Raw genomic sequence first — 27,341 nt, 5'->3', positions numbered from 1 at the left:
CCAAGAAACCAGAGGCCTTCCTTCTGGGCATTGTCGGCCAGAAGGTGTTAAAAAAGGATAGAACTTTTTTTATGTATGCTACAACTGCAGCAAGAATTCTTATCGCCAAGCATTGGAAGACCCAAGATTTGCCCACACTGGAGGAGTGGCAGACGCAATTGATGAACTACATGGAACTGGCCGAGATGACTGCAAGAATCCGAGACCTGGGAGAAGAGGCAATGGAGGAGGACTGGAAAAAATTTAAAGACTATTTGCAAAAGTATTATAAGTTGTATGAAACATAAGACGTCGTATGATTTGGAACGTTAGCCCCAGCAATGAAATTTAATTATCTATGAAATTGCTAACATTTGTGAAAGAATCAAAGTTTAAATGGGTAAAAATGATATCATGTTATATTTTTAGAGTAAATGGAGAATAAGAGATTTAAACTTAAATTGCAACTGAAAATATAAAGAAACACACGAAATAAGGGTATAATTTGCTGATGACTTTATTATCAAGAATGCATTATGCGGGAGATGTGGGGAAGTCCAATGGAAATTTGAAATAAGCTGTTGAAATGGATGTGATTTTCTGTTCTCTTTTCTTTTTTTCTTCTATTCTGCTTTTCCTTTTGTTCTTTCTGTAATTTGGAAAAAATGTAATAAAAATTATTATTAAAAAAAATAATATACAAGTCCTGATCAAACATTAATAAAATGCAGGCTTATGCCTGATGCCTCATTCCCCCCTTTCAAGCTCAAGGACCTTCATCCCAAGTGTCCTTGATAGCTTGACCTTCATCATGTTCCTGAGGTAAAGCTCTGTATAGGGCCATGATATGAGGTAGAGTTTCATTTGAAACCATCTTGCTAATTGTACTTCTAAAACATGAAATGATACATGGCATCATACATAAAACCATTACCACTACTGTCAAGAAAAACAAGCAAGACAATAGTATCCCTTTGAGTCCTGTGACATTAGGTAACCAATTGGTGAGCCATCCCATATCCCATCCTTCCCATGTTTGTACTGGGACATGTGCTATATTCTCCATCTTTGTGGCCAACACACGGATTGCCTCACCATTATCTGAAATGTTAAAGCAACAGGCATTCCCTGTCAAGTTCAAGACTCCACATAGGCCTCCCTGCTTGGCAAGTACATAATCCATTCCCATTTTCAGCTGCAAAATGGCGGCTCTACTTTCATCCAACTGTTGTGCAATAAGTCTCAAACTCTGGGCCGTTGCATTGGTTACAAGTTCCACTACTGCTTGCAATCGAATTATTCTGTTTAGATTATAAATAGGATCCCGTGCCCCTTGTATGAGCTCACCAGGATTCCAGGAGGCAGGATCATAATAGGCTATAATGCGCTCTGGTGGCCAATCATCAGTACCGCTCCAACTTTGGGTACTTCCTCCTGCTATATGAGAAATATCAGCGTTTCTTCGTGTTCGCTTGGCCAAATTAGTGGGCATAATCCACATTGGTGGTAATACCCATCCCAGGAAACAAGTCCCACTCCATTTGGAGGGGAGTTTCTTGTATGCCCATTCTCCACATATCCACCACAACCATCGGGTCTGAGGTTTTTGGTACGTGGAGTACAGAAGGCGAAATAGCAAAAGAGGTAGAGAGTTCACAGTGCAGTATGTTAGATTGCCTTTTTCTGTCACAGTTATGTTCCATACCACTTTCCATGCATGAATAAAAGGAGGTGCACAGGGCAAGGCATTCCGAGTTCGATAGGTAGTACCGTGTGCCCAGGTATTCTTAATATTATCCCAAGTATAGCGACAATGAGAAGAGCCTATCATGGTAGAATCAGCTGCATCTGATGATTTATGTACACAGGTATAACTCGTATTGGTTTAGTTGAGTTCCATCCGGGGAAATTCTGTATTTCTGTTTGGTGTGGTATTTCGCTTACCATACCAATGGCATCTAATGGTATCGGTAATAAGGGCATACCTCCCTCTGAATCATCTGGCCCAAGAGAGCAAACAAGGCAATTGGTCCTATTTGCAACATTGGCTACCATTTCAGCTAAACCTACCCACATATTGTGGTCATGGCGGAATCCATATTTAGTCAATTTGGTCAGATTCAAGGACCCTTCCCCTTTCCAAGGGATCAGGATTAATAATAAAATCATGTTGATGTCTAGCATATGCATTCCTTCCACAAAAGATTACCTTATTGTGATAGCAAATAAATATTAGTCCCAATATAATTCCCCCAGTGACAGAAATGGGGAACCACCAAGACCAAAACATATATCCCGAGGATCCCCAATGAGTAATATCTCTGATAATTGTTCCACAAGGGGGGGGGCAGTCAATTAATTGTATAAGAGAATCTTTCCTTTCACAATCGCTGGTTCAGATGCTCCTCAAGCTTCAGGCGTGCGCAGGTCAGCCAGCTTCCAGGTTGTGGCTGCAGCAGGCCGGTCGTCTAATGTTGCCCGTGACCTAGCCCGTTCCCGGTAGGGCTAGATACAGGGGTTTTTGGAGAGAGTCAGTTTAAGAGGATTAGAGGGGTCACCTTTGCACGTCCAACTGCCTTCGGACTTCTTCAAACGGGAGTGATGAATCCAGGGGGTCACCTCAGCTACCTTCACCGCTGTTGGAGTAGAGAGCAAGACGGTGTAAGGTCCACGCCACTTAGGTGCAAGTGGATCACGTTTCCACTCTTTCACCCATACGCTATCGCCAGCCTGGAACTGATGAATCGGCTCGGCAATGCTGCACGGCGTGCGCTCGAGGGCCCACCTGTTAAGAGAAACAAAAACACGGGAGAGAGATTGCACTTGTCCCTGTGTCACATGGTCTCCTATTTGTTTAAGGTCAACTGAAATATCCTGAACAAAGGAGGGCGGTCTCCCATACAGGAGCTCAAAAGGTGACAACTTAAGTCTTTTTGTGGGTGCACACCGAACACGAAACAGTGTTATGGGTAACACATCTACCCATCCCAATCCCGTTTCCTGGGTTAATTTTGCCAATTGGGTTTTCAGAGTCCGATTCATTCTTTCAGTTTTCCCTGAACTCTGAGGCCTATAGGCTGCATGCAGTCTCCATTTCACTTGTAGGACTCGACATACTTCTTGTACTACTTGATCAATGAACGCTGGCCCATTGTCACTTCCAATGCATCTAGGTAACCCAAATCTCGGGATCAATTCAGTGAGGAGTCTCTTAGTTACCTCTCGTGCCTTTTCAGTTCGGGTGGGAAAAGCTTCAACCCATCCGGTAAGAGTATCCACAAACACAAGGAGATACTTGAATCCCTTAGAAGGGACCAGCTCTGTGAAGTCCACAATTAGGCTTTCCATGGGGACATATCCCACATGTTGGATTCCAGGAGGTTGTACCGGTCCCTGCCTGGGATTGTTTTTAGCACAAAGAACACATTTCTGTGAAATGCAAGTTGCTAATTGTGATAGATTAATAATATACAACTTCCGACTGAGACTCTCTCTGGTTGCAGTACCGCCAAGGTGAGTAGATTCATGATAATTTCTTACAATTGTGCCTGCTAGATGATGAGGTACATAAATCCTATTGTCCGGCAGGATCATCCAACCGTCCTTCACAACCGCTCCTTCCTGTTCAGCCCACTTCCTCTCTTCTGGGGTATAGTGAGGTTTAACTTCTTCTGGAACTACCTCTGGTATGAGGGCTGCTATAAATCCTCCCACAGGCTTTTGGGCTGCCTCTCGAGCTGCTTTGTCAGCAGCATGATTTCCTCTGGTTATTGGATCCCTTCCTCGTCCATGACCTTTGCAGTGCATTACAGCAATCTGTTCTGGAGCCCATACTGCTTCTAACAGGATTTCTACTTCAGGTCCATATTTCAAGGCCTTCCCGTGGGCTCCTATTAGACCTCTTTCTTTCCATAGAGCTCCATGTGCATGCAGGGTTAAGAAGGCATATTTAGAATCAGTATAGATGTTTGCCTTACATCCGGCTGCCAATTGCAGAGCTCTAGTTAAACCTATAAGTTCAGCTTTTTGTGCTGAGGTGCCAGCAGGCAAAGCTTCAGCTTCCACAACTTCCTCATTGGTGACCACAGCATATCCTGCTCGTCTGGCACCTTCATGCAGGTAACTGCTACCATCAGTATAATATACAACATCTGGATTTTTCAATGGTTCATCTTTCAGATCAGGTCTACTGGAATAAACTTCATCCATTATTTGGAGACAATCATGTGATTCTTCATCATCTACCTCTGGTAGGGGCAGCAAAGTCGCTGGATTGAGCATATTCACTACTCGTAGATGAATCCTGGGATTTTCACACAATAGGCCTTGGTACCTAGCCATCCTTGGGTTCGTTAGCCAATAACTACCCTTATATTCCATGAGTGTCAGAACAGCATGAGGTACATTCACGTACATCGTCTGGCCGAAGGTAAATTTATCAGCTTCTTTGACAAGGCTTGCAGTGGCCGCTACTGCCCTTAGGCATGGAGGCCATCCTTTTGCTACTGAGTCCAATTGTTTTGACAAATAAGCTACTGGACGGTTCCAACTTCCTAATCTCTGGGTCAGGACTGCCGCTGCAATCCCATTCTGTTCATGTACATACAGCTGAAAGGGTTTTTCTGAATTAGGCAGTCCAAGGGCTGGGGCCTCCATAAGTCGTTGTTTGATAACTAAAAAGGCTTGTTGCTGCTCAGGTCCCCATACGAATGGGTCCTTTTCTGCACCTCGAGTGCTTTCATGTAAGGGCTTGGCCAGACTGCTGAAATCAGGTATCCATAGTCTACAAAACCCTGCTGTTCCCAAGAATCCTCTGAGTTGTTTCCTTGTGGTGGGTTCCTTGATAAGGCAAATAGCTTCTTTCCTCTCTGGTCTCAATGCTCGTTGTTGGTGTGAGATGTCAAAGCCCAAATATTTGACCTTTTCTAAACATAACTGTGCCTTTTTCTGGGAAACTCGATAGCCAGCTTGCCAGAGCAAGTGGAGCAGTTCCTCTGTACCTTCTTTACAGGTATCAAAATCCTTTGCTGCTAGTATAAGGTCATCTACATATTGCAGAACCACCTTTTCTCCAGGTATTGAGGGGTAACTTGTTAGATCCTTCGCCAAGGCAGTGCCAAATAAAGTTGGGGAATTTTTGAATCCCTGGGGCAATCTTGTCCAGGTTAGCTGGCCTTTTGTTCCTGTCAAAGGGTCTTCCCACTGGAAGGCAAATATAGGTTGGCTCTGTGGTGCCAGCCGGCAACAGAAGAATGCATCTTTCAAGTCCAATACAGTAAAAAATGTTGCTTCTGGTGGGATCAAACTCAGCAAGGTGTATGGGTTTGGTACATTTGGGTGCAAGGTCTCGATAGCCTGGTTTACGAGCCTCAAGTCCTGCACTGGCCTGTATTCATCTGTCCCAGGTTTTCGAACAGGCAAAAGGGGTGTGTTCCATTCTGATTGGCAGGGCTTAAGCAGACCATATTTTAATAGGCGGTCCAAATGTTTCTGGATGCCCTCTGCTGCTCGCCGGGGTAAAGGATATTGCTTTACAGATACAGGGGTAGCCATAGGTTTTAAGGTTACTACAATTGGAGCTATATTCTTAGCCATTCCTGGTGGGCTATTTTCGGCCCATACTCCTGGTGGCACCTGTAGGGTTCGGAGGAGCTTGTTTAACTCTGTATCCAATGTGGGTTGGACTTGCAGGGCTGACATTAGGCGCCATGATTGTTCCTTAGGTACTGAGAGGGAAATTATTCCTGCTGCCTTTGATGGCAGTTTCATTTCTGGACCTCGAGGAGTGAAGGTGATTTGGGCCTGCAATTTGGACAGCATATCTCTACCTAAGAGAGGTATTGGACACTCAGGTATATACAAAAACTGATGGGTTAAACGATGTCCCCCAATCTGGCATTCCAAAGGTTGGAGGAAAGACCTCTTAGCTGACTGACCAGTGGCACTTTTAATGACTACACTTTTGGATGCCTTTTTCTGCAATAGTTCTGGGAGTACTGAGTATTCAGCCCCAGTATCAATCATAAAGTCTATTAAATGGCTTCCTAATTGAATCGTGACCGTGGGCTCCTGGAAGCCTAACTTTATGGAGTCCGGTCTTTCCTAGTCTTGGGTAAAATCCTCCTCTGCCAGTCCAATGAAATTGTCTCTACTCTGTCCTTGTCCAGGTCTCTGATATCTTCCATTTCGGATCATTCCCCGTCCCCGTCCCTGGTTTCTTGGGCCGGAGCCTGGGCCTAGGCCTGGGCGTACTTCTTCCAACCTCAGAGGTTCAGGACATTCCCGCTTCCAATGACCCTCCTTCTTGCAATTCGCACATTGATTCCTTCCCAGTGGTGGATTCCTTCCCCGCCCTCTTCCTCCATTTAAGGGGCGGTAGTCTTGCTTCACTGCTGTGGCCAGCATTACCATCTTTTCCTTCTGCCACTTCTTCTTCTCTTGTTTCTCAGCCTCATCCCTATTCCGATAAACTCGGCGTGCAATGGCCATAATTTGGCTCATCAGCATCCCTTCCCATCCTTCTGATTTCTGAATTTTCTTACGAATGTCAGAAGCGCACTGGGCCACAAATGTAGCAGTAATCATTCTACTGTTTTCAGGGGCTTCAGGGTCAAAAGGAGTCCATATACGATAGGCTTCTTGCAGCCTCTCTAAAAAGTCTCCTGGACTCTCATTTGGTTTCTGTTCTACTTCTGAGACTTTAGACATATTAGTGGGCTTCTGGCATGCCCTGCGGATACCTTGCACAAGCGTCTGGCGATAGGTGGTAAGTCTGGCCAGGTGAATTACATTGTTTGGATCCCAATTAGGATCTTCCAAGGGAAAGTGGTCTTGGAGATGACGGTCAATATTATAAATATTTCCCACTCTGGCCTGCTCACGCAAATATATCTGTGCCTTTTCAATTATGTCTCTCCTTTCCTCAGTGGTGAACAGAGTATTCAGGAGCTGGCGGCAATCTGTCCAAGTAGGACTATGAGTGTTTATTATTGAAGTCACCAAGTCCATCATAGCCTGAGGTTTTTCTGCAAAAGATGGGGTGTGTGTTTTCCAATTCATCAGATCCGTAGTTGTGAATGGAATGTACTGGAGGGTCGAAGTTCGAGGTGGCCGTGGTCCGGGTTGCCCGTTAACCAGCATAGGCTCCTCAAGTGCATCAAATACTCTTCTGAGAGGGGCTAGTACGTGATCTTTCTCTTCGCTTTGCTCTAGGGGCCTCAAATCATAGGGGATGGTATTTGTCCCAAGGCGTTCTTTTAGCAGCCTTATACGCCTGGCTGTATTGCTTGCTGACCGATTAAGGTCTCCCTGTAACTTCTGTAATAATTCTCTAGGACTTGGATGTACAGGAGTTTGGGGTAGGCAATCAGTTATTCCACTAAAAGAGACTGTAGATGGAGTTCTACTGGGACTCACAGGTGGAATAACCACTTCTGCTTGGGCTTTATTATAGGCCTCCAATGCCTCCTGAAGATATTTATCATAATCTATCAAGGAATCAAGTTCTGTGACTCCAGCCCCATTATTCATTCCACTTTCTTGCCTTGGGGTTACAACTGGTGGAGTGTTTGGATTAGGCTCCCTTCGATGTGGAGCATAGGGTGGAGGTGGAAGCAGCTCTTCCTCTGGTCCCTCAAAAATGGGTTTGAGTTTATTTGGCAAGATTCCTTTCCTAGCTTCGGCTTTTACAGCCAATAATTTGCATCGTTGGACTTTGCATTCCCTTATCCATGGAGGATTTTTATTTAATGTGCTCAGCCAAGAATCTATATATGAAAATTGTTCTGGGCACCCTCCAGTTTCTTTGGCGATGTTAGACCAAAGTTTGCTTACTAAATTTATATCAAAGGTTCCTTGAGATGGCCATTCAGTATTTTGCTTCGGCCACTCTAATTCACATAACGTTCTCAGGCGCTCTGGCGTCATTTTGACTCCATACGCCCCTGAGAAGGCTTTCTTAAAATTATTTAACATACATTCAAGAGGTGTATTTCCCCCCTTTGAACCCCCAACTCCCATTGTATGGCCCTGTGAAGTATCCACTCAGTCACTCACACACACACTTCGTGGGTTTCCTTGCCTGGTGAAGTCGCCTTACCAGGAACCGAAGTACTGCCCACTCCACACTCAGGTCAGCTACAGATTGCTCTGTACTTTCTCACACATACAATGCGCTAGATACTTCACCACACACTCTACCTCCCATTCTTCCCTTTTCCCCCACCAGACCACCATCTGATATACCCAACCACCTAGCGTACTCAGTTCCCACTTGCTGAGACGCAGAAGTTTGATCAAGACTTCTCTTCCTCCCAGTTAATTGGAGGGCCAAAAAATCCCTTTGTGCACTTACCCTTGGTTGGTTCCGTTTCCCCCCGGTCCGTCGCCGCCAGTGAGCAGGGTATCAGACAGATGAAACTTCTGCGTTCCCCTGGAAAAAAACTTTCCAGTGCGCGCTGGGTAGGCAGTGAGTGGTCCTCTCTCTTGTACCCTGCCCAGTAGGGCGAAGGGGCTGCGTTCCAGCAGACCACTTATCCGAGTCGCAGGCACCATAAAATGTAGCACCCTGCTTGTGGTTAACGCTTAGCTGGAATGAAATATTCAACGCAGCAATAGAGAAATTAAAATAATTATTTATTTGTCAGACAAATAAATGAGAGGCACAGTGGTATATGGTTACCAAGCTCTGGCCTGGCCTCCTGCCATTATGGCCAGCACTTATATTCCCTTAATCCAGCCCCCTTTGCTCCTCCTGTGGCTACCTCTGTCCAATCAGCCTGGTTGAATTTCCTATTGGCTGATTGCTAGAACCAATCCTAGAAGATACACCCATATCCTCCTGTCCTTATATGGAACACAAAGAGCTATATATTGTTACATCTATAAATGACAAATAAGTAGTAATATATCTTACATGTGTCTCAACAAGGCATCTTAATTACCAGCTCACCTCTTGCCCTCCTTGCCCTATTGCCTTCTAAAACAAATGGTTAATCTTAAATTTTTATCTTAAACATATGTCAAGGATCTTGAGTTTCACATCAACATTGAAAGATCTCCTTCATTTGAAGGTTTCTAAACAAATGTCTGACAACTAATATATCAGGACTGCTCAGATGGCGTCTTTCCGTCTGGCAGGGCTAGGCTGGTGGCTGACTTAATTTAACTCTTACAACTATATGAAATCTAGCATTTCTTAAATCCTTTGCATAATTACATTTAAGACAATATATTTAATACATAACATAGGTAGCCTTTTAAAAGGAATAAGGCCTTTGTAAAGTAGAAAAGGAACTCAGTAAAAAGGAACACAGTAAAAAACCGCTTTAAAAGAAGCCTCTCCAGTTTACATTCCCCCCCCTTCTCCAGCCAGCTGCTTTTCCCATTAGCTCTTCCCAACATTTATTGCCCTTTAACTCTCTTCAGTTTAAGAAAGAAACAGCTTTAAAAAGACTTCCCAAAAAATGCTTTCTTTCTGCCAGCCAGATGCTTCTCCATTTGGTCTTTAACCTTGGAAAGAAGATCTGGCTCATTTTACTGGGAGGCACATTGGCATTATTTTACTATTTACTCATTCCTAATTATTTATTTCTGCCTTTTTTATCTTCTGTAACATATAGGGTCAGTGTCCTCACTCAGTCTGTAATTCCAGCTTTTACGACTTTGAGAATTGTTTTCTGCTATCAATCAAAGGGGCCCTTGTCTAGGAGAATAAACATTACCAAGGTTGTAAACTGCTGGCTTGAAACTTTTGAAAATCTAAGCTCTCTCTTTAATATACAAGTCCTGATCAAACATTAATAAAATGCAGGCTTATGCCTGATGCCTCAAGGTGAGTGGGGCTGAGAGACTTCAGAGAAGTGTGACTAGCCCAAGGTCACCCAGCAGCTGCATGTGGAGGAGCAGAGATGCCAACCCGGTTCACCAGATTACTAGTCTACCACTCTTAACCACTACACCACACTGGCTCTTAGTATTGTCTAGCAAATTAACTAGCAATGGCTCTCCAGACTTTCAGGCAAGGAAACTTTCCCAGCTCTTCCTGGAAGTTCTGGGGATTGAACATGGGATCTTCCATATGCAAAGCATGAGCAGGTAATAAAGACGATCAACATGACTGTACAGAACAATCTTAAATTTGCAGAGGAGTCGGGAAGCAGTCGGGAAGCAGCCAACAAGAGGCTCACATTCTTCCCAGACAGTAGTTTATCAATTCCCCGTTGCTGTGAGAAGGGCATGAATGCAGTGTGTGCTAGAGATAAACTGACTCCCTCAAGTGACACAGGCAAAGTCAGAATGCAGGAGCGGGTAAAGCAGTTCCACACCGGAAGGAGAGTTAATTCATCCAAGGAGCAGACGTATGGGACAGTTCTTAAACAGAACGTGGGGTCCACGTTTGCAGATTGCTAAATTATCCATCACGTGTTTTCCTTGTGAGAAATGACTCTGCTTTCTTCAATCATTTCCTGTCCTAATACAAAATGCTGGCTTTGACCTATAAGGGTTTATAAGGGACATTCTATTTTACATCAGTATCACTGGGTGGGAGAGGAGGCGCTTTTGTGCCCGTTAAGATTTTCTGAAAATCTTTTCATGATAGGTAGCCGTGTTGGTCTGCCATAGTCAAAATAAAAAAAATTCCTTCCAGTAGCACCTTAAAGACCAACTAAGTCTTTAAGTTGGTCTTTAAGGTGCTACTGGAAGGATTTTTTTTTTCATGATACAGACAACCCCTTCCCCGAAGTTCAGCTATGTCAGGACTTGGATAAGGTATAGGTCAGCAATTAAAACAACAGAGAAGTCAGTAAAGTTAACTCTTTATTCCAAGTGAAACAGAAGCAGTCTGGCCTAGTGATCCCAGCAACCCTTCTCTGCAGCTTTTGCCCTGATGTAGTAGTTTGGATTTGATATCCCGCCTTTCACTCCCCTTCAGGAGTCTCAAAGCGGCTAACATTCTCCTTTCCCTTCCTCCCCCACAACAAACACTCTGTGAGGTGAGTGGAGCTGAGAGACTTCAAAGAAGTGTGACTGGCCCAAGGTCACCCAGCAGCTGCATGTGGAGGAGCGGAGACGCGAACCCGGTTACCCAGATTACGTGACTACCGCTCTTAACCACTACACCACACTGATGGGGTAGTTGTAAGGGGTAGTTGTAAGGACCTGATGGGGTAGTTGTAAGGACTGAAGGCCCCCACCATCCCACTGCCCACTAATGCTACTCCTCTCCAGGGTCTATCCCAAGCAGTTTCAATCTGCACCTTTGCACAACTGATTTCTGTTCAGCCTGCTTCATTTCTCTGCATGTCCTTGGAGACCAACTGAAAGAGAAGTGAGTCGTTCTCAAAGTAAAGGAAGGATTGAACTCTGATTGAACCAGCAAGACTCTGGGAGGGGTGCGTATAATAGTCTCTCTGTGCCTGTGTCTCTAGCCCCCTTGGCCCAGGTCGTTTTATTCACAAAAGAACTTTTACAGAGTGTTTGAAAGAACCAATCAGATTTCTTCTGAGCATTTCAACAAACCCACGTGGGGGACAAAGTTAAACTAATTAAGCACACATATTTATGGGGTAAACAAATAACAGAACTACAAAGGAGGACATTTGGCAATCCCGGAGGTGATAAACAAGCAATACATATGATAAGAAGGATGGCCAGGAGGACAGTGATCATTATCACCTTAATGTGAACCCTGTTTCCTGGCCCTAAGATTAACATCCTGAGATTAACATATTGGAAAGGCTCCTTCAAAGAAGCTTGCCCACTATCTTTATGGCCCAAGATGCCTGCCTGGCGACAACTGGGCTGTGTATGTGACTTGTGAAGCAAGAGAAATTGACAGTAGAGGAAATGGCCAGAGATGCAGAGGGTTGTGGGATTTGATCAGAAATTATTGTCAATATATCAAACCCAGTCAACACAATGCATTCATCGTGGACACAATGGCTTGATGCATATTTTGTAATTCCTCATAGTAATCCCACCTGACCCCACACTCTGGATATTTGCACTCCTACATCGAAACTGGGTGCAGCCAGACTGAGGAGACTCCATGGCTTTTGAAGCAGGCTACCTCTCTGTCTCCTAGTTCCACACTTCTCCAACCTCACTTTCTACCTCAGAGTCTGAACTGTCCTCTGCCTCCAACTCTTCCTGCTCACTAAACCTTGTTACTTCACCTCCATATTGTTACCCTACAAAGAGTTGGCTAAAAATTAGCCGCTGTTTCTTTAATGCTTAAAAAGCTGGGTCAGCATGAGTCAGCGGCCTGCACCGGGCTGTCTATATAGAGTGAGAAATGTTAGTTTGGTGTTGGATTGGTTGGTTGGTTAGTGAAAGCTGGTAGTGTTGATGTGTGTACAGTTGGTCAGTCGCTTTTGCAGAAAGACTTTTAAGCATAAAAGCAGAAAGTACTCTGCAAGGATACTCTCCTCGCAGACTCTTTTATGCCGACACGGGTCCAAGGACCAAGCTGAGGACCAGGCTGAGGTGACAAAGGGAGGTCAGAACCTTCTTTTTTCTTTTTTTTTCAAACACTGACAAGAGGGTCTTAGTTCCTCTGGTTCTTAAAGCCAAAAGAAGATAAACAATGTGTGGAAAGGATTCTGTTTTATGCAAGCAGGAGTGGCCCAGAGTATATCTCCAAAACCTGTATGCCCTTCAAGGCACTTTTATAGCTTTCTGGGCAGCAGTTGCCACCACCCCTGGTCTCTGAGCAACGCCACGCCCCAAAGAGAGGTGCTGCCAGGCCTGCATGGGGGAAAGGCTCCCCTTTGGCACTCGCCACTCAGTTCCCAGGCAGGCCTTGCACCCAGATGGCCAGCCTGAACATCTGATAAGAGGTGAATCAGGAGCGGAGTTGAGAGACAGACCAATAGCTGCTGCCACTGGGAGTATCGTGTGATGCACATGTAAGAGGCTTGAGAATTGTTGGTTGCTTCTTTCTTTCAGTGCGACAGCCCCCCCCCCCCCAGTTAGACCCAACTCGGTGAGCCTGCCCTGTACAGAAACAACCGTTGCCCAGAAGGAAAGACCACCAGCTGCCAATGGCTAGTTTGATGGATGACACTGCAAAAAAACAAGCACTTCTAAAACATGAAGTACAAAAGGTCTGTGACTACTGGTGAGTTATTATGCATTGATTTTTATTGTTACCAACATTCTTATTTAGACAGGCCTACTCAGGTGTTTATAAAGCTTGTAAGAGTTTAAATTTGTCTTAGTTTATTCTATTGTGGTTTTGCCATTTGTTAAATAAAAGGATAATTTTATTGCTTTATCCTTTTGGAAACTGCTTTGAGGGTTTTTTCCTACAACGAAGTGGAGCATAAATTTTATGAAATTAATTAATTAAAGAAATAAATGGGATTTACCATGTGTGAAGCTACATTTAAATGAGAAGTACTGCAGTTCCATTACTGCTGCACTGCAGTTCAACTATAAAATCATATTTTAAGTCAGATGCCATCTTTACATTTTGTTGTCAGGTGCTCCTTTGTATTCAGATCAGGCCTGAATATGATGATGTAGCACTTTGGGATGAAGATCCAACCCAGGAGACCAGCACTGGAGGCCAACATAGAGAAGACCTGCACGGCTACCATGTATTTCCCCTTGGTGCTCAGGTAGGTGGGCACAAAGGATACCCAAACACTGCAGAAGACCAGCATGCTGAAGGTGATCAGCTTGGCTTCATTGAAGGCCCCAGGTAGCTTCCTGGCCAAGAAAGCCACCGTGAAGCAGATAGCAGCCAAGCAGCTCATGTAGCCGAGGGCACCATAAAACATGGCCACAGACCCTTCGTTGCATTGCATGATGATCTCTCCAGGCTGAGACTGCATGTCAGACTCTGGGAATGGGGGAGACACCCCCAGCCAGGTGCTGCAGATGATAACTTGAACACCAGAACAGGAAATGATAATGGAGTTGGCCAGACTCTTCCCCAGCCATCTCCTCACCTTGCTCCCGGGTTTTGTGGCCATGAAGGCCAGCACCACAGTGATGGTTTTAGCCAATACAGAAGACACGGCAACTGAGAAGATTATACTGAAGGCCGTTTGTCGGAGAAGGCAGGTCAATTTCCTTGGCCGGCCAATGAAGAGGAAGGAGGACAAAAAGGAGAGAAAGAGAGAGATGAGGAGGATGTAGGAGAGGTCACGATTGTTGGCTTTGACAATGGGAGTTTCCTGGGATCTAATGAAGATTCCTAACACAAAGCTTGTGATTAAAAATAAGAAGAGGGCAATGGAAACCAAGAGGATCCCCAACTTGTCTTCATAGGCTAGGAAGCTGATAATCTTGGGGACACAGTGATCTTGGTTCTTGCTTGGATGCTCATCTTCTGGACATTTGTTGCAATGGTCTGCATCTGCAATGATAAAGAGTTACTTCACTGTCCTATGATTTTTTCCCATGTATCATACTGGTCTTTGTATTAGTCTCGATTCTTCAAGATGCCATAATATATTGTGTGGCAGCTTATACCAGAGACCTAGAATGTCCTAAATCATGCTATTGAGACTCCTGGCTTCACTCTGTCTACCCTTTTGGGTCAGCCTCTTCTAGTTGGTCGTAATCAAGACTAGAATGAATATCTCATTGATAATTATTCGGTATATACAGTACCTCTATATATTTTGTTTTACTTTATAACATTCATTCAGGTTGCTCAGTTTTGTTGTCATTCATTGCTAGCAATGCCTTCTATTCCATTTCCAGCTGATGAAGACTTTATTCCGAAACAGTGAACTGTTCCGGATACATTGTCCTCTTCAGACTTCCTTTTAAGACTTCTGAGAGACGTCTTCCTTTGATACTTTCATAGGATGTCTTCATTTAAGAGACAGCTTGGCGTTCCTCACTATTCAATGACCTGTTTGACTCCTCATTTGACTCTTATATATACAACAGCTTAAAGTAACTTGTATATTTTGTGAGATGTACTGTATGATAGATACATTATTTTGTAGTGACATTGTAATTAATTATATATCCACTACCAGTTATTAGCCAGTGTGTTGCATTTGCATTGATTGTTACATTTTGCAACACGGGGTTGTGTTTGTCTTCTAGTTGGTGGGACATGCCTGGTTCTGACAGGGCTTCCTTTCCCTCTGGAATGCCTTACCTTCCTGGGTGGAGATGGTCCCATTGGGACATTGAGCACAAGCATAGCAGCAAAGCGGCTTTCCTTCTTGAATCACTTTGACGTATCCAGAAGAGCAGCTTTTGCTGCACCTTGAATGTGGAAGTGTCTAACCATAAAATGAAGGAATATCAAATAAAAAGTGTTAGGGATGGGTCAATAAGCCACAGAACTGAGTAACAGGCAAAGAAAATACACAATCACTCCTCATTTTACTAGAAAACTGAATAAACTGAATTTTCTGCCCCACAGAAAAGGGTCCTTGTAGATTAGACGAGAGACCCATTATTTTCTCAGGATGTGAAACCACCTATCATTGATCTGTTGTAAATGTATTCTCTAAACTGATATCTAGTCCAATCTGGGGGCAAATTAAGCAGATGAGATGGATGCAAAGCTTCACTGCCACATGGAAGATGGAGCAAGCTTGTTTTCTCCTGCTCCGGAGTTACAAGTTACAAGGAAGGAGATTCCAATTAAACATCAGAAAGAACTTTCTGGTCTCCCTTGGGAGGTTGTGGACTCTTTCTCTGGCACTTTTAAAGCAGAATTTCGGTAGCCATCTGTCATGGATGCTTTAGCTGAGATTCTTGCATTGCAGAGAGTTGGACTAGATGACCCTTAGGATCCCTTCCAGCTGTGCAATACTATGATTCTATGAAATGAATTAGGATGAGAAGAGCCTTAATATTTACTACAGTAGGGTGAGGGGCTCACCGGGTGTTTCTGCAAATAACCCCCACCTAGTGTTCTGAAGTGCTTTTGAATTATGGTGCTGGAGAAGATTCTTGAGAGTCCCATGGACTGCAAGAAGATCAAACCTATCCATTCTGAAGGAAATCAGCCCTGAGTGCTCACTGAAAGGACAGATCGTGAAGCTGAGGCTCCAATACTTTGGCCACCTCATGAGAAGAGAAGACTCCCTGGAAGAGACCCTGATGTTGGGAAAGATGGAGGGCACAAGGAGAAGGGGACGACAGAGGACGAGATGGTTGGACGGTGTTCTTGAAGCTACCAGCATGAGTGTGACCAAACTGTGGGAGGCAGTGGAAGACAGGAGTGCCTGGCGTGCTCTGGCCCAGGGGGTCACGAAGAGTCGGACACGACTAAACAACTAAACAACAACAAAGTTCTGAAGGCACTGAATAACTGGGATTCTTAACCCTTGGTTTTCCTCACCTGAACAAGCTGTGCAAGCCACACAATGGCATCTTCGTCAATGCTGAACCTTTTGTCTGGAGGTGCTTGCTGCTTGAGACTCCCAATTTTCACAGAAGCCACAGAAGTGTTGGGCCACACCACCCTGGTAAAAATATCAAAGTTGGCTGCAAACTCCCCATCCCCATCCATGGAGGTGTTGTAAGATCCAAAGTTCCTCAGAAATGAGTGGAACTAGAACGACACATGAATAAAAAGAGCATCGCTTCAGTGCTTCCCGTTTGGGGATGGGACAAAACGTGAAATTCTTTTATGAGAAATTATGTTTTGTTGCTCTGGTTGTAAGCAAATTTTGCACAATGGTTCTAGAGATCAAGCTTCTGACTCTGGGTAGGCGGCCATGGAGGCTTTTCAGCACTGGATCACCAGATATACCAATTCTGCCTCAAAAGCTCACTCCACTGCTCCTGCTGCTTGAATGGACAGCCCCTTCCCCTCTCTTCTCTTTCTCTCCCGTTCACTTGCTTGATTTCTGGGCTTGGTGGGGAAAGCACCTGCTGGTTGTGGCACCTGCACGATTCCCCCACTGTTACCCTGTCATTCTTGCCACAATTTCCACTTCTTATTTTTTATCCATTTTCCAAATGACTACAAATCTTGCCAGATTGCTTCAATTTAATACAATGTAATTTAATTCCAAAACTAGCTTCCTGCTCTCCTTATAAGATACAGGTGAAACTCGGAAAATTAGAATATCATGGAAAAGTTCATTTATTTCAGTAATTCAACTTACAATGTGAAACTAATATATGAGATAGACTCATGACATGCAAAGCGAGATATGTCAAAGCTTTATTTGTTATAATTGTGTTGATCATGGCATACAGCTGATGAAAATCCCAAATTAGCAATCTTAGAAAATTAGAATATTAAACGAAATCAGAAAAACAAGGACTGCAAATAGAGCAATATTGGACCTCTGAGAAGTAGAAGCATGCATATGTACTCAGTACTTGCTTAGGGCCCCTTTTGCATCAATTACTGCCTCAATGCGGCGTGGCATGGATGCTATCAGCCTGTGGCACTGCTGAGGTGTTATGGAAGACCAGGATGCTTCTATAGCAGCCTTCAGCTCTTCTGCATTGCTCAGTCTCATGTCTCTCATCTTTCTCTTGGCAATGTCTCATAGATTCTCTATGAGGTTCAGGTCAGGTGAGTTTGCTGGCCAATCAAACACAGTAATCCCATGAGCATTGAACCAGGTTTTGGTACTTTTAGCAGTGTGGGCAGGTGCCAAAGTCCTGCTGGAAAATTAAGTCAGCATCCCCATAAAGCTCATCTGTGGAAGGAAGCATGAAGTGCTCCAAAATCTCATGGTAGATGGCTGTGTTGACCCTGGACTTAATGAAGCACAGTGGACCAACACCAGCTGATGACAAGGCTCCCCAAATCCACACAGACTGTGGAAACGTCACATTGGACTTCAAGCATCTGGCATTGTGTGCCTCTCCATTCTTCCTCCAGACTCTGGGTCCTTGGTTTCCAAATGAGATGCAAAAGCTGCTCTCATCAGAAAAGAGATTTGGGGAGCCAATCATCACAATTATAACAAATAAAGCTTTGACATATCTCGCTTTGCATGTTATGAGTCTATCTCATATATTAGTTTCACCTTTTAAGTTGAATTACTGAAATAAATGAACTTTCACCTGTATGTCCATGATGTTTCACCTGTTCCTACTCATAATCTTAATTAGTCTCTAGATGACTCCCCCAGTATTTACTGATATTATCATTCATCAGCTTCCCCTTTACACCCCTGCATACAGCAAAAAAATCAAATGCAATGGTACCTCGGGTTACATACGCTTCAGGTTACAGACTCCGCTAACCCAGAAATAGTACCTCGAGTTAAGAACTTTCCTTCAGGATGAGAACAGAAATTGTGCAGTGGCAGCCGGAGGCCCCATTAGCTAAAGTGGTTCTTCAGGTTAAGAACAGTTTCAGGTTAAGAGCGGACCTCCGGAACGAATTAAGTACGTAACCTGAGGTACCACTGTAAACCTTAATATATGTTCCATAACAGCAAATGCAGTTTCTTTTTCGAAAGTCTGGTGTTGTATCCCAGCTTCATATGTTTTTCATATATCTATAAAACAAAGTATGGAAATTATTCCTGCATTGCAAGGGGTTAGATTGGATAGCCCTTGGATCCCTTCCAACTCTAAGATTCCACGAAATGTAATTGATTATAGTTACTGTATCATACTATATATTTCTTATTGTACCTCTTGCACTGTCCTTCTTCCTCTTTTCCCCCTTTCCCTTTCATCGCTTTAATACACACACACACACACACACACACACACGTTAAATCTGGCCGCCTCAGAAGTTCCTCCACCATGGGTTAGAAATATAAGAAAAGGTTGTTGCTTTTTCTGTAGCAATGCCACCCCCAACCCACAAAAAACAAACAAGCCCTGATTGGTGAGATACCCTTCCATTTTATTTTATTTTTAAATGATATTTATTAAAATTTCAAAAGAAATTACAAAACTAATAAAAAAAAGTAGAAAAAAGAAAACAAAAGATACAAAATACAGAGGAAATAAAAACAATTAAAAATAAATCCATCTTTCCATGTCTTGCCTTTCATTTACTTGTTTCCCTGACCTCCTCACACCTCCCTTTTTTGTATTCCAGTTCGAATGGTTATTTCAGCAAATCCTTTCCCTCTTTGTTTTTATCTTAATTCTTTATCTTAACATATCATTTCATTCCGACATCATTTTAGCATTCATTAATTTTACAATGTTTCTGTAGGTAATCTTTAAATTTCTTCCAATCTTCTTCCACCGACTCTTCTCCCTGGTCTCGGATTCTGCCAGTCATTTCCGCCAATTCCATATAGTCTATCACTTTCATCTGCCATTCTTCCAGGGTGGGTAAATCTTGTGTCTTCCAGTACTTTGCAATGAGTATTCTTGCTGCTGTTGTAGCGTACATAAAGAAAGTTCTATCCTTCTTTAACACCAATTGGCCGACCATGCCCAGGAGAAAGGCCTCTGGTTTCTTCAAGAAGGTATATTTAAATACCTTTTTCATTTCATTATATATCATCTCCCAGAAAGCCTTAATCCTTGGGCATGTCCACCAAAGGTGAAGAAATGTGCCTTCATTATCTTTACATTTCCCACATTTATTATCGGGCAAATGGTAGATTTTTGCAAGCTTGACTGGGGTCATGTACCACCTGCATATCATTTTCATAATATTCTCTCCTAAGGCATTACAGGCCGTGAATTTCATACCTGTGGTCCACAACTGTTCCCAGACAGCAAACATAATGTTATGTCCAACATCTTGTGCCCATTTAATCATAGCAGATTTAACCGTTTCATCCTGAGTATTCCATTTCAACAGCAAGTTATACATTCTTGATAGTATCTTAGTTTTGGGGTCTAACAGTTCTGTTTCCAATTTTGATTTTTCCACCTGGAAGCCAATTTTTTTGTCCAGATTGTAAGCCTCCCTTATTTGATAGTAATGAAGCCAGTCTCGCACTTTATCTTTTAGTTTCTCAAAACTCTGCAATTTCAATTTGTCTCCTTCTTGTTCCAAAATCTCCCAATATTTCGGCCATTTGGCCTCCAGAATCATAGAATCATAGAATCATAGAGTTGGAAGAGACCACAAGGGCCATCAAGTCCAACCCCCTGCCAAGCAGGAAACACCATCAGAGCACTCCTGACATATGGTTGTCAAGCCTCTGCTTAAAGACCTCCAAAGTAGGAGACTCCACCACACTCCTTGGCAGCAAATTCCACTGTCCAACAGCTCTTACTGTCAGGAAGTTCTTCCTAATGTTTAGGTGGAATCTTCTTTCTTGTAGTTTGGATCCATTGCTCCGTGTCCGCTTCTCTGGAGCAGCAGAAAACAACCTTTCTCCCTCCTCTATGTGACATCCTTTTATATATTTGAACATGGCTATCATATCACCCCTTAACCTCCTCTTCTCCAGGCTAAACATGCCCAGCTCCCTTAGCCGTGCCTCATAAGGCATCGTTTCCAGGCCTTTGACCATTTTGGTTGCCCTCCTCTGGACACGTTCCAGTTTGTCAGTGTCCTTCTTGACCTGTGGTGCCCAGAACTGGACACAGTACTCCAGGTGAGGTCTGACCAGAGCAGAATACAGTGACACTATTACTTCTCTTGATCTAGATGCTATACTCCTATTGATGCAGCCCAGATTTGCATTGGCTTTTTTAGCTGCCGCGTCACACTGTTGGCTCATGTCAAGTTTGTGGTCAACCAAGACTCCTAGATCCTTTTCACATGTACTGCTCTCAAGCCAGGTGTCACCCATCTTGTATTTGTGCCTCTCGTTTTTTTTGCCCAAGTGCAATACTTTACATTTCTCCCTGTTAAAGTTCATCTTGTTTGTTTTGGCCCAGTTCTCTAATCTGTCAAGGTCGTTTTGAAGTGTGATCCTGTCCTCTGGGGTGTTAGCCACCCCTCCCAGTTTGGTGTCATCTGCAAATTTGATCAGGATGCCCTTGAGTCCATCATCCAAGTTGTTGATAAAGATGTTGAATAAGACCGGGCCCAAGACAGAACCCTGTGGCACCCCACTAGTCACTCTTCTCCAGGATGAAGAGGAACCAAAAGCTCCATATTGAGCTTTTTCTGAGCCTTGGCTTCCATCGGTGATAACCACCTTGGGGTTTTGTTTTCAAGTAAATCTTTATATCTTATCCAGACATTGAACAATGCTTTCCTGACAATATGGTTTTTAAATGCTTTCTGTGCTTTAACCTTGTCATACCACAGATATGCATGCCACCCAAAAACATTGTTAAAGCCTTCTAAATCCAAAATGTCTGAGTTCTCAAGAAGCAGCCATTCTTTCAGCCAGCAAAATGCTGCTGATTAATAATACAGTTTAAGGTCTGGCAGGGCAAATCCACCTCTTTCCTTTACAGCGGTTAGTATTTAAAATTTTATTCTGGGCTTCTTGCCCTGCCAGACAAATCTAGAAATGTCTCTCTGCCACTTCTTGAAACAGTCCATTTTGTCCAAGGTGAGATACCCTTCCAAAATACATAAATATTAAAGAAGTGGAGAGTGGTTGTGGGATCTCCACAAAGCCTGTTCTAAATAATGATAGAACACTTTTGCACAGTTCATTAGTACTATCAGTGATGGGAAAAGGAATACCTGCCATGGCTGTAGCCTCTGAAGCCTCCGCCCGTCTCCTCCACCCATCATTGCCACCTGCTTGGATCTGAATGAGTAAGCAGCATTTAATGCATGTGCCACAGCATACGCACTGCTATAGATGTTGTAGTTGTCTGGAGAAAGACTCTGCACAAGAATATCCAGGGGCAATTCCCCTTTTTGTTCACATCTGAGACGTTCTTTAACAGAAAACAAGTGCTTTGAAAAGAAACAATCAAACACTTCCTTCCAGTAAGGAACTAAGCGACTGAAGTCAAAATTGTCATGTTTTAGGGCAACCTCTGTCTGAATTAAGAAGGAAAAGAAACAGTGGCGGTGCTGGAAATGTAATCTCCAGTTAGAGAACGTTGGGGTGATGTCCCACAAAGCTGTTGTGATCCAGACTTTCCCCTCAGTGGACTGTAGCGACAATCTTAGTAATTCATTTATAAAGAATATTCCGCTGAAGAAAGAACGAGTCTCTGCATAGTGAACAAATACATTGACTTGTCTCCATGTGAGAAATGAATCAACCTGAATTTTCACTAAATACCGAGTCATTTCTGGGATTCTGTATGAGAAGGCAGCACAAACACCATTCAAGGTGAGCATAGGGGTCAAGGACCTCATGAACCTTTCTCCGTTGTCATTGTCTGGAGCAAAGAGACCGATCCACGTCCATCTGAAATGGAGGAGCAACTTGACAATCCCTGAGTATTGGTGGTCATCTTTGGGGATCATCCGGTAGAAAAAAGGGAGATGAGTTTTATCATTGATGTCATGGGAGACAAACCCATAACTAACCTGGATGGGAACAGAAAAGAAAAGTGTTTGGCTTGGCTTTGTTTGAATTTCCTGAAATACAGGTCTCCTCTCCATAACATAGGATTCTGTCAGTCCAGATGGACAGAAGGAAGGAAGGAAGGAAGGAAGGAAGGAAGGAAGGAAGGAAGGAAGGAAGGAAGGAAGGAAGGAAGGAAGATTGCTACTAACAGAAACTTTCTCCCTCAGACAGCCAAACTTTAACATTTTAAAGCAAAGTGAAATTAGACTGCTCCCCAATTCACACCTGTGGGATTTTGTAGATGCCCAACATGTTCGAAATATGGAGAGAGATTTCAGAGTCTGCACCATCTAAAACAGCCAGCAGGTTATTCTGCCTTCCACACCTGTAGTTTGGAATACTTGCATGACCGGTGTAAAGCAGCTCTACCATGGCGTCGTATGTGATTCTTGTATTGTCATAGTTCTCAAATATATTGTAGCCCAGGGTGATGTTGGGTAAGAGCCTGGGATTCTGGTTGATCTCGTGGATGGCGAGCAGGAAGGCCAGATTGTGGAGTAAAATTGTGTATCCTTCTCTGCAACAAAACATACATCTCACACTCACCCTCCATTTAATAATATATGTCACAGTCATAGAATCAGAAAATGGTAGAGGTGGCAGGGACCCCAAAGTCTAGGCCAACCCCCTGTAACACAGGAATTGCTGATGGCCATTCATCCAAGCGACCCATCACATTTGCAGTCTCCTCTTGCTCAAGACCCTGATGTTGGGAAAGATCAAGGACAAGGGGACAACAGAGAACGAGATGGTTGGACAGTGTTCTCGTAGCTACAAACATGAGTCTGATCAAACTGCGGGAGGCATACAGGAGTGCCTGGCGTGCTCTGGTCCATGGGGTCACGAAGAGTCGGACACAACTAAATGACTAAACAACAACAACGTGCTCAAGGCAGCACATATGTGCCATACCTCATGCCACCATTTGACCCTGATAATAACTCTTTGATGTAAAAGAAGCCACAGGAGAGCCAAAGACTTCGTGGCTGAGGGCTGATGTGCACGTACATCTCCTCAGTCGAAATCCCAAAACTCTAGCCACTACATTGCACTGCCATGATGTACATTGCAGAAAGGGAGTGGGCTTGGGGAAATTGCCATTCGAAGGGCATTTACAACTACTATTCTATGATTGTATGATTTCTAGACAGTGAAAGCACCTTGAATTTATTTTAGGAACAACGCCCGTGCTTGATCAGAATCAGAATCCCAATTGCCAACCCTGAGTGAAATGTTTCTTTATTAGTTATTAATTGATTTATTAGTTTTTTTGTATACCACCCTTCACCTGAAGATCACTGGGCAGTTTACAACATGAAAATACAAAATGAGAACACAAAATACCTATTAAAAACAAAAACCAACCAGTAGTCCCCCCTCCCACAATTTTTTTTAAAAGGTCATAAGAATGTTAATCAGCCGAAAGCCTTGGTTAAAGAGGAATGTTTTTGCCTGACCATTTTATATTGCTATAGGTTTTAAGGGGAACCCCCTTGCCCCCCAAAAACCAAAGGGAGAATGCAAGCTGCAGAGGATTTCCTGGGCTGGCCTATGCAAAACAGCCTGGCTGAGCTAGGAACATCAAGGAACAATAGAGGGCTACTGCGGGACATTGGCAGTGCAAGAGAACTTTACCTGAGGTGTGAACAGAGACTAGGGATTTGGGATTTGAGTTTGCCAGGGTAACAGGCTGTGAAGGAGGGAAGGAGGAGTTTTGGGGGAAAGGTTGCTGGGAGGAAGAAGGAGGAAGAAAGGCTGGGATCCATCTTTGGGAGAGGTTGGCTAGCAGAGATGCCTTGGGCTCCAGGACTAAGGTGGGGTACAAACCTCTCTCAAAAGGACCATGAACTCCCCCCATGCAGACTGATGGTGTAAATATGTGAATAAACCATTTTTCTTAAAGCCACGATAGTCTCTGCTGTGCCTCCATTTTCCAAAGGACAACAGACCCTGTGTGAGTGCCTGGTACCCCATGGGCTCTTGCTACCACTAAGCAGAGAGGTGGGTGGCTCAATCTTTAGCTACTTAGAGGGCAATTGACACCTGGACTTTGAAGCAGCAAGGAATAGGCCGTGCAAATCAACACTTTTTAAGAAGAAGAAGAGGAAGAAGAAGAGTTTGGATTTGATATCCCACCTTTCACTCCCTTTAAGGAGTTGGGCTCAAAGAATCAGTGATATAAACAACGGTTGCCATGGGAGACCCCAGTAAGTGTTTCCCTGTCAAACTGGGCTGTAGCAGGTTACTTTCCCTTCCCTTATTAAATGGTTGCAATCCAAGGAGGAAAATAACCTTTAATAGACAGGGTGTGTGTGGGTGTTTAGATGTGTGTAGGTGTGTGAGAACCTCTAAGTGGTGTACACAGTGTACAATTTAAAAGCAAGATCCAAAGACTTTTCATGTATGCGACAACAGCAGCACGAATGCTATTAGCCCAGAGATGGAAAGAAGACAAAGTCCCTATCAGAGAGGAATGGCAGATCAAGCTGTTAGACTATGCCGAAATGGCAAAACTGACCGGAAAGCTCAGGGACCAAGAAGACAAAAACTTCAAAAATGAATGGGGGGGGGGTTATAGTCTATTTAGGAGACCCCTGTAAGCAGATGAAAACATTAGCAGGATTTTAATCTCACTTGTAATGTTACAAATACTATGGACAGACTATGGCATAATATGCAGTTGAAAACGTCAACATTAGAACCCATGGAGGGGATGGGGGGAAAGTCTCGAGATTCAGAGAAATCTCTTTATATGGCTATGTATTGGGTTTTGTTAGGGATGCGGGTGGCACTGTGGGTTAAACCACAGAGCCTAGGACTTGCCGATCAGGAGGACGGCGGTTCAAATCTCCGAGACGGGGTGAGCTCCCGTTGCTCGGTCCCTGCTCCTGCCAACCTAGCAAGTAGATAAATAAAATAAATGAAAGCAAGATCCATTAAAATGAAAATGCAGCTTAAATCTGAAAGAACAACAATATAAAATCAAATAAAACAGGTATTCAGGGGATTCACACACATACATCAGGATACAATTCTTATGGGTCATAGATTATTGTCTGAACTGAACCTCACCAGCTGGTGAAAATAGGCTGATTGCATGGCGCTGGAGGGTTCATATTCCATTCCAGAATCACATCCCTACTGTAAAATGGAGATATTCAAAGAAACTGGGATTTAGCAGGGGCTGATGCAGTGAAATGCCCATTGTCTCTTTTAAAGAGGCTTAAAGCATTAGATTACAGCTTGAGTACCATTAAACTCATCCCCACATAATTTACTTACGGTATTATGTGGATAAAAGGAACCTGGGAGAAAGAGCCCGGCCGGGATAATCCATTTAGTGTGGGGATAATCCCACCGATGAGATGGTCTCCTGCTCTATAATAGTCCCAGGGCTCATATCTATCTCTCACTAAATTCAAGGGGCATTTTTGCTTCAACATCCCATAGGCTGTACTGAGCAGCAGCAGAAGCAAAATTTTGATGGGCATACGTGCTGCTGTCACCCACCCTGTTTGTGGCTCTTCTCTTCAGAATCGCCGAAACCCTCTTGCAAGACCAAAGCTGCAAGTGGAACTTTGTTAATACAGATGGAGTTCAGCTAAGGGCTTCTCATCCAATGCGGTTGATATTAAGCTTCAAACTGATAGCATCTCTGCCTGCCTCAAATCCCAGTCTAAGCTTTCAACAGCGTGCAGAATCAATATATTTTCAGACAGGATGCAAAAAAATTGTGTACAGTTATTCTTGATTCTGCTGTTTCTGTTCCTGGTCCCAAATGTGATCTTCAGAGAAATCCCTTGAGCTTTGGCAGAATTAGAGAGCCAAATCACCATTATTTCCATAATGATAAGGGAAAGACTTGGCTCTGCCATGAACCATGAATTATTTGTGTTGCTCTTTCTGCCAAAACTCTCCAATGATCCAGTGTGCAGGGGAGATTAGCAAATGTGGACAGAAGATTACTGAAGAAAAATATACCCTTACAAAAAAGCAATATTACATGAATACAGTCGTACCTTGGTTCTCAAACTGCTTAGTTCACAAGCAACTTGGAACTCGAACATCGCAAACCCGGAAGTAGGTGTTCCGGTTTGCAAACTTTGCCTCGGAAGCTGAATGTCCGGCACAGCTTCCGATTGGCTGCAGCACACTCCTGCAGCCAATCAGAAGCCACTCCTTGGTTTCCGAACGTTTCAGAAGTCGAAGGGACTTCTGAAATGCATTCTGTTCGAAAACCAAGGTACAACTGTATGTATAGACTTTATACTTTATTGTGTGTAAATGAGAAGTAAAAATTAGTAGCATGATAAAACATTCAAGCACTCCATGGCTGGATAAACTCCAAAGTTTGTGGAACTCAAGGCCATGGAGAAACGGCAGGCATTGGGTTGATGCATGTACTGGAAGTGAACAAACAGCCTTAGGATCAGAACTAACGGCATATTTGTGCCATCTGGGGAAGCAGGAGAAAGAAAGGAAAAATCGCCAATCAGCTCTTTGCTTTAACAGGTGGTGGTAATCTTTCTCTGGTCTGGATGGCGTCCGCCCTGTTTGACCCCAGCTGAAAACTTTAACAAATTCATCAAGGGAAGTCTCATGAATACAGTGTTGAATGAATGTAGTGTATGCAGCGTGGTGCTAGAAAAATGAAACTCCCAAGGTCAAGGGTCACGGGTCACCAAAGCTGACCTACCTTTCTTTGTACCTTAAAGCAAATTAATCAAGTCAGGTTCATGTGAGATTACACTCCACTGAAAAGTTTTGGGCAGCAGGTAATAAAGACGATCAACACGACTGTACAGAACAATCTTAAATTTGCAGAGGAAAATATCCAGTAGAATTATATACCAAACACATAGAATCTAACAAAGGGACAATATGAATGGAGTCTCCGTGCCCTAACTACAGCAAAAGGATTGGTATTGATTGGTATTATTCGGCTATTGTTTTTATCCTGATTTTATATGTTGTGATATATATATTTTTGTGAACCGCTCT

At 43.5% G+C, this 27,341-nt stretch overlaps 2 protein-coding genes across 2 annotated transcripts in view; both read right to left on the bottom strand.

The window, feature by feature from the left end:
• The window catches only part of LOC309526226 (vomeronasal type-2 receptor 26-like), a gene marked incomplete at both ends in the record, with an annotated part of 58,980 nt that overhangs the window by 20,383 nt on the left and 11,256 nt on the right, over positions 1–27,341 (bottom strand). The gene's annotated exons all lie outside the window — the stretch shown is intronic.
• LOC309527556 (vomeronasal type-2 receptor 26-like) lies at positions 13,434–25,831 on the bottom strand (the record flags this gene model as incomplete). Its single annotated transcript, XM_082214383.1, has 6 exons — positions 13,434–14,344; positions 15,104–15,230; positions 16,301–16,513; positions 21,497–22,300; positions 22,566–22,857; positions 25,623–25,831. 6 exons carry the CDS (start codon positions 25,829–25,831, stop codon positions 13,434–13,436), a joined length of 2,556 nt encoding a protein of 851 aa, XP_082070509.1.

Source organism: Podarcis vaucheri (assembly GCF_965113315.1).
Source record: "Podarcis vaucheri genome assembly, chromosome: 2".
NCBI classification, from domain to species: Eukaryota; Metazoa; Chordata; class Lepidosauria; order Squamata; family Lacertidae; genus Podarcis; species Podarcis vaucheri.
This window is presented reverse-complemented; position numbering and strand designations above follow the sequence as displayed.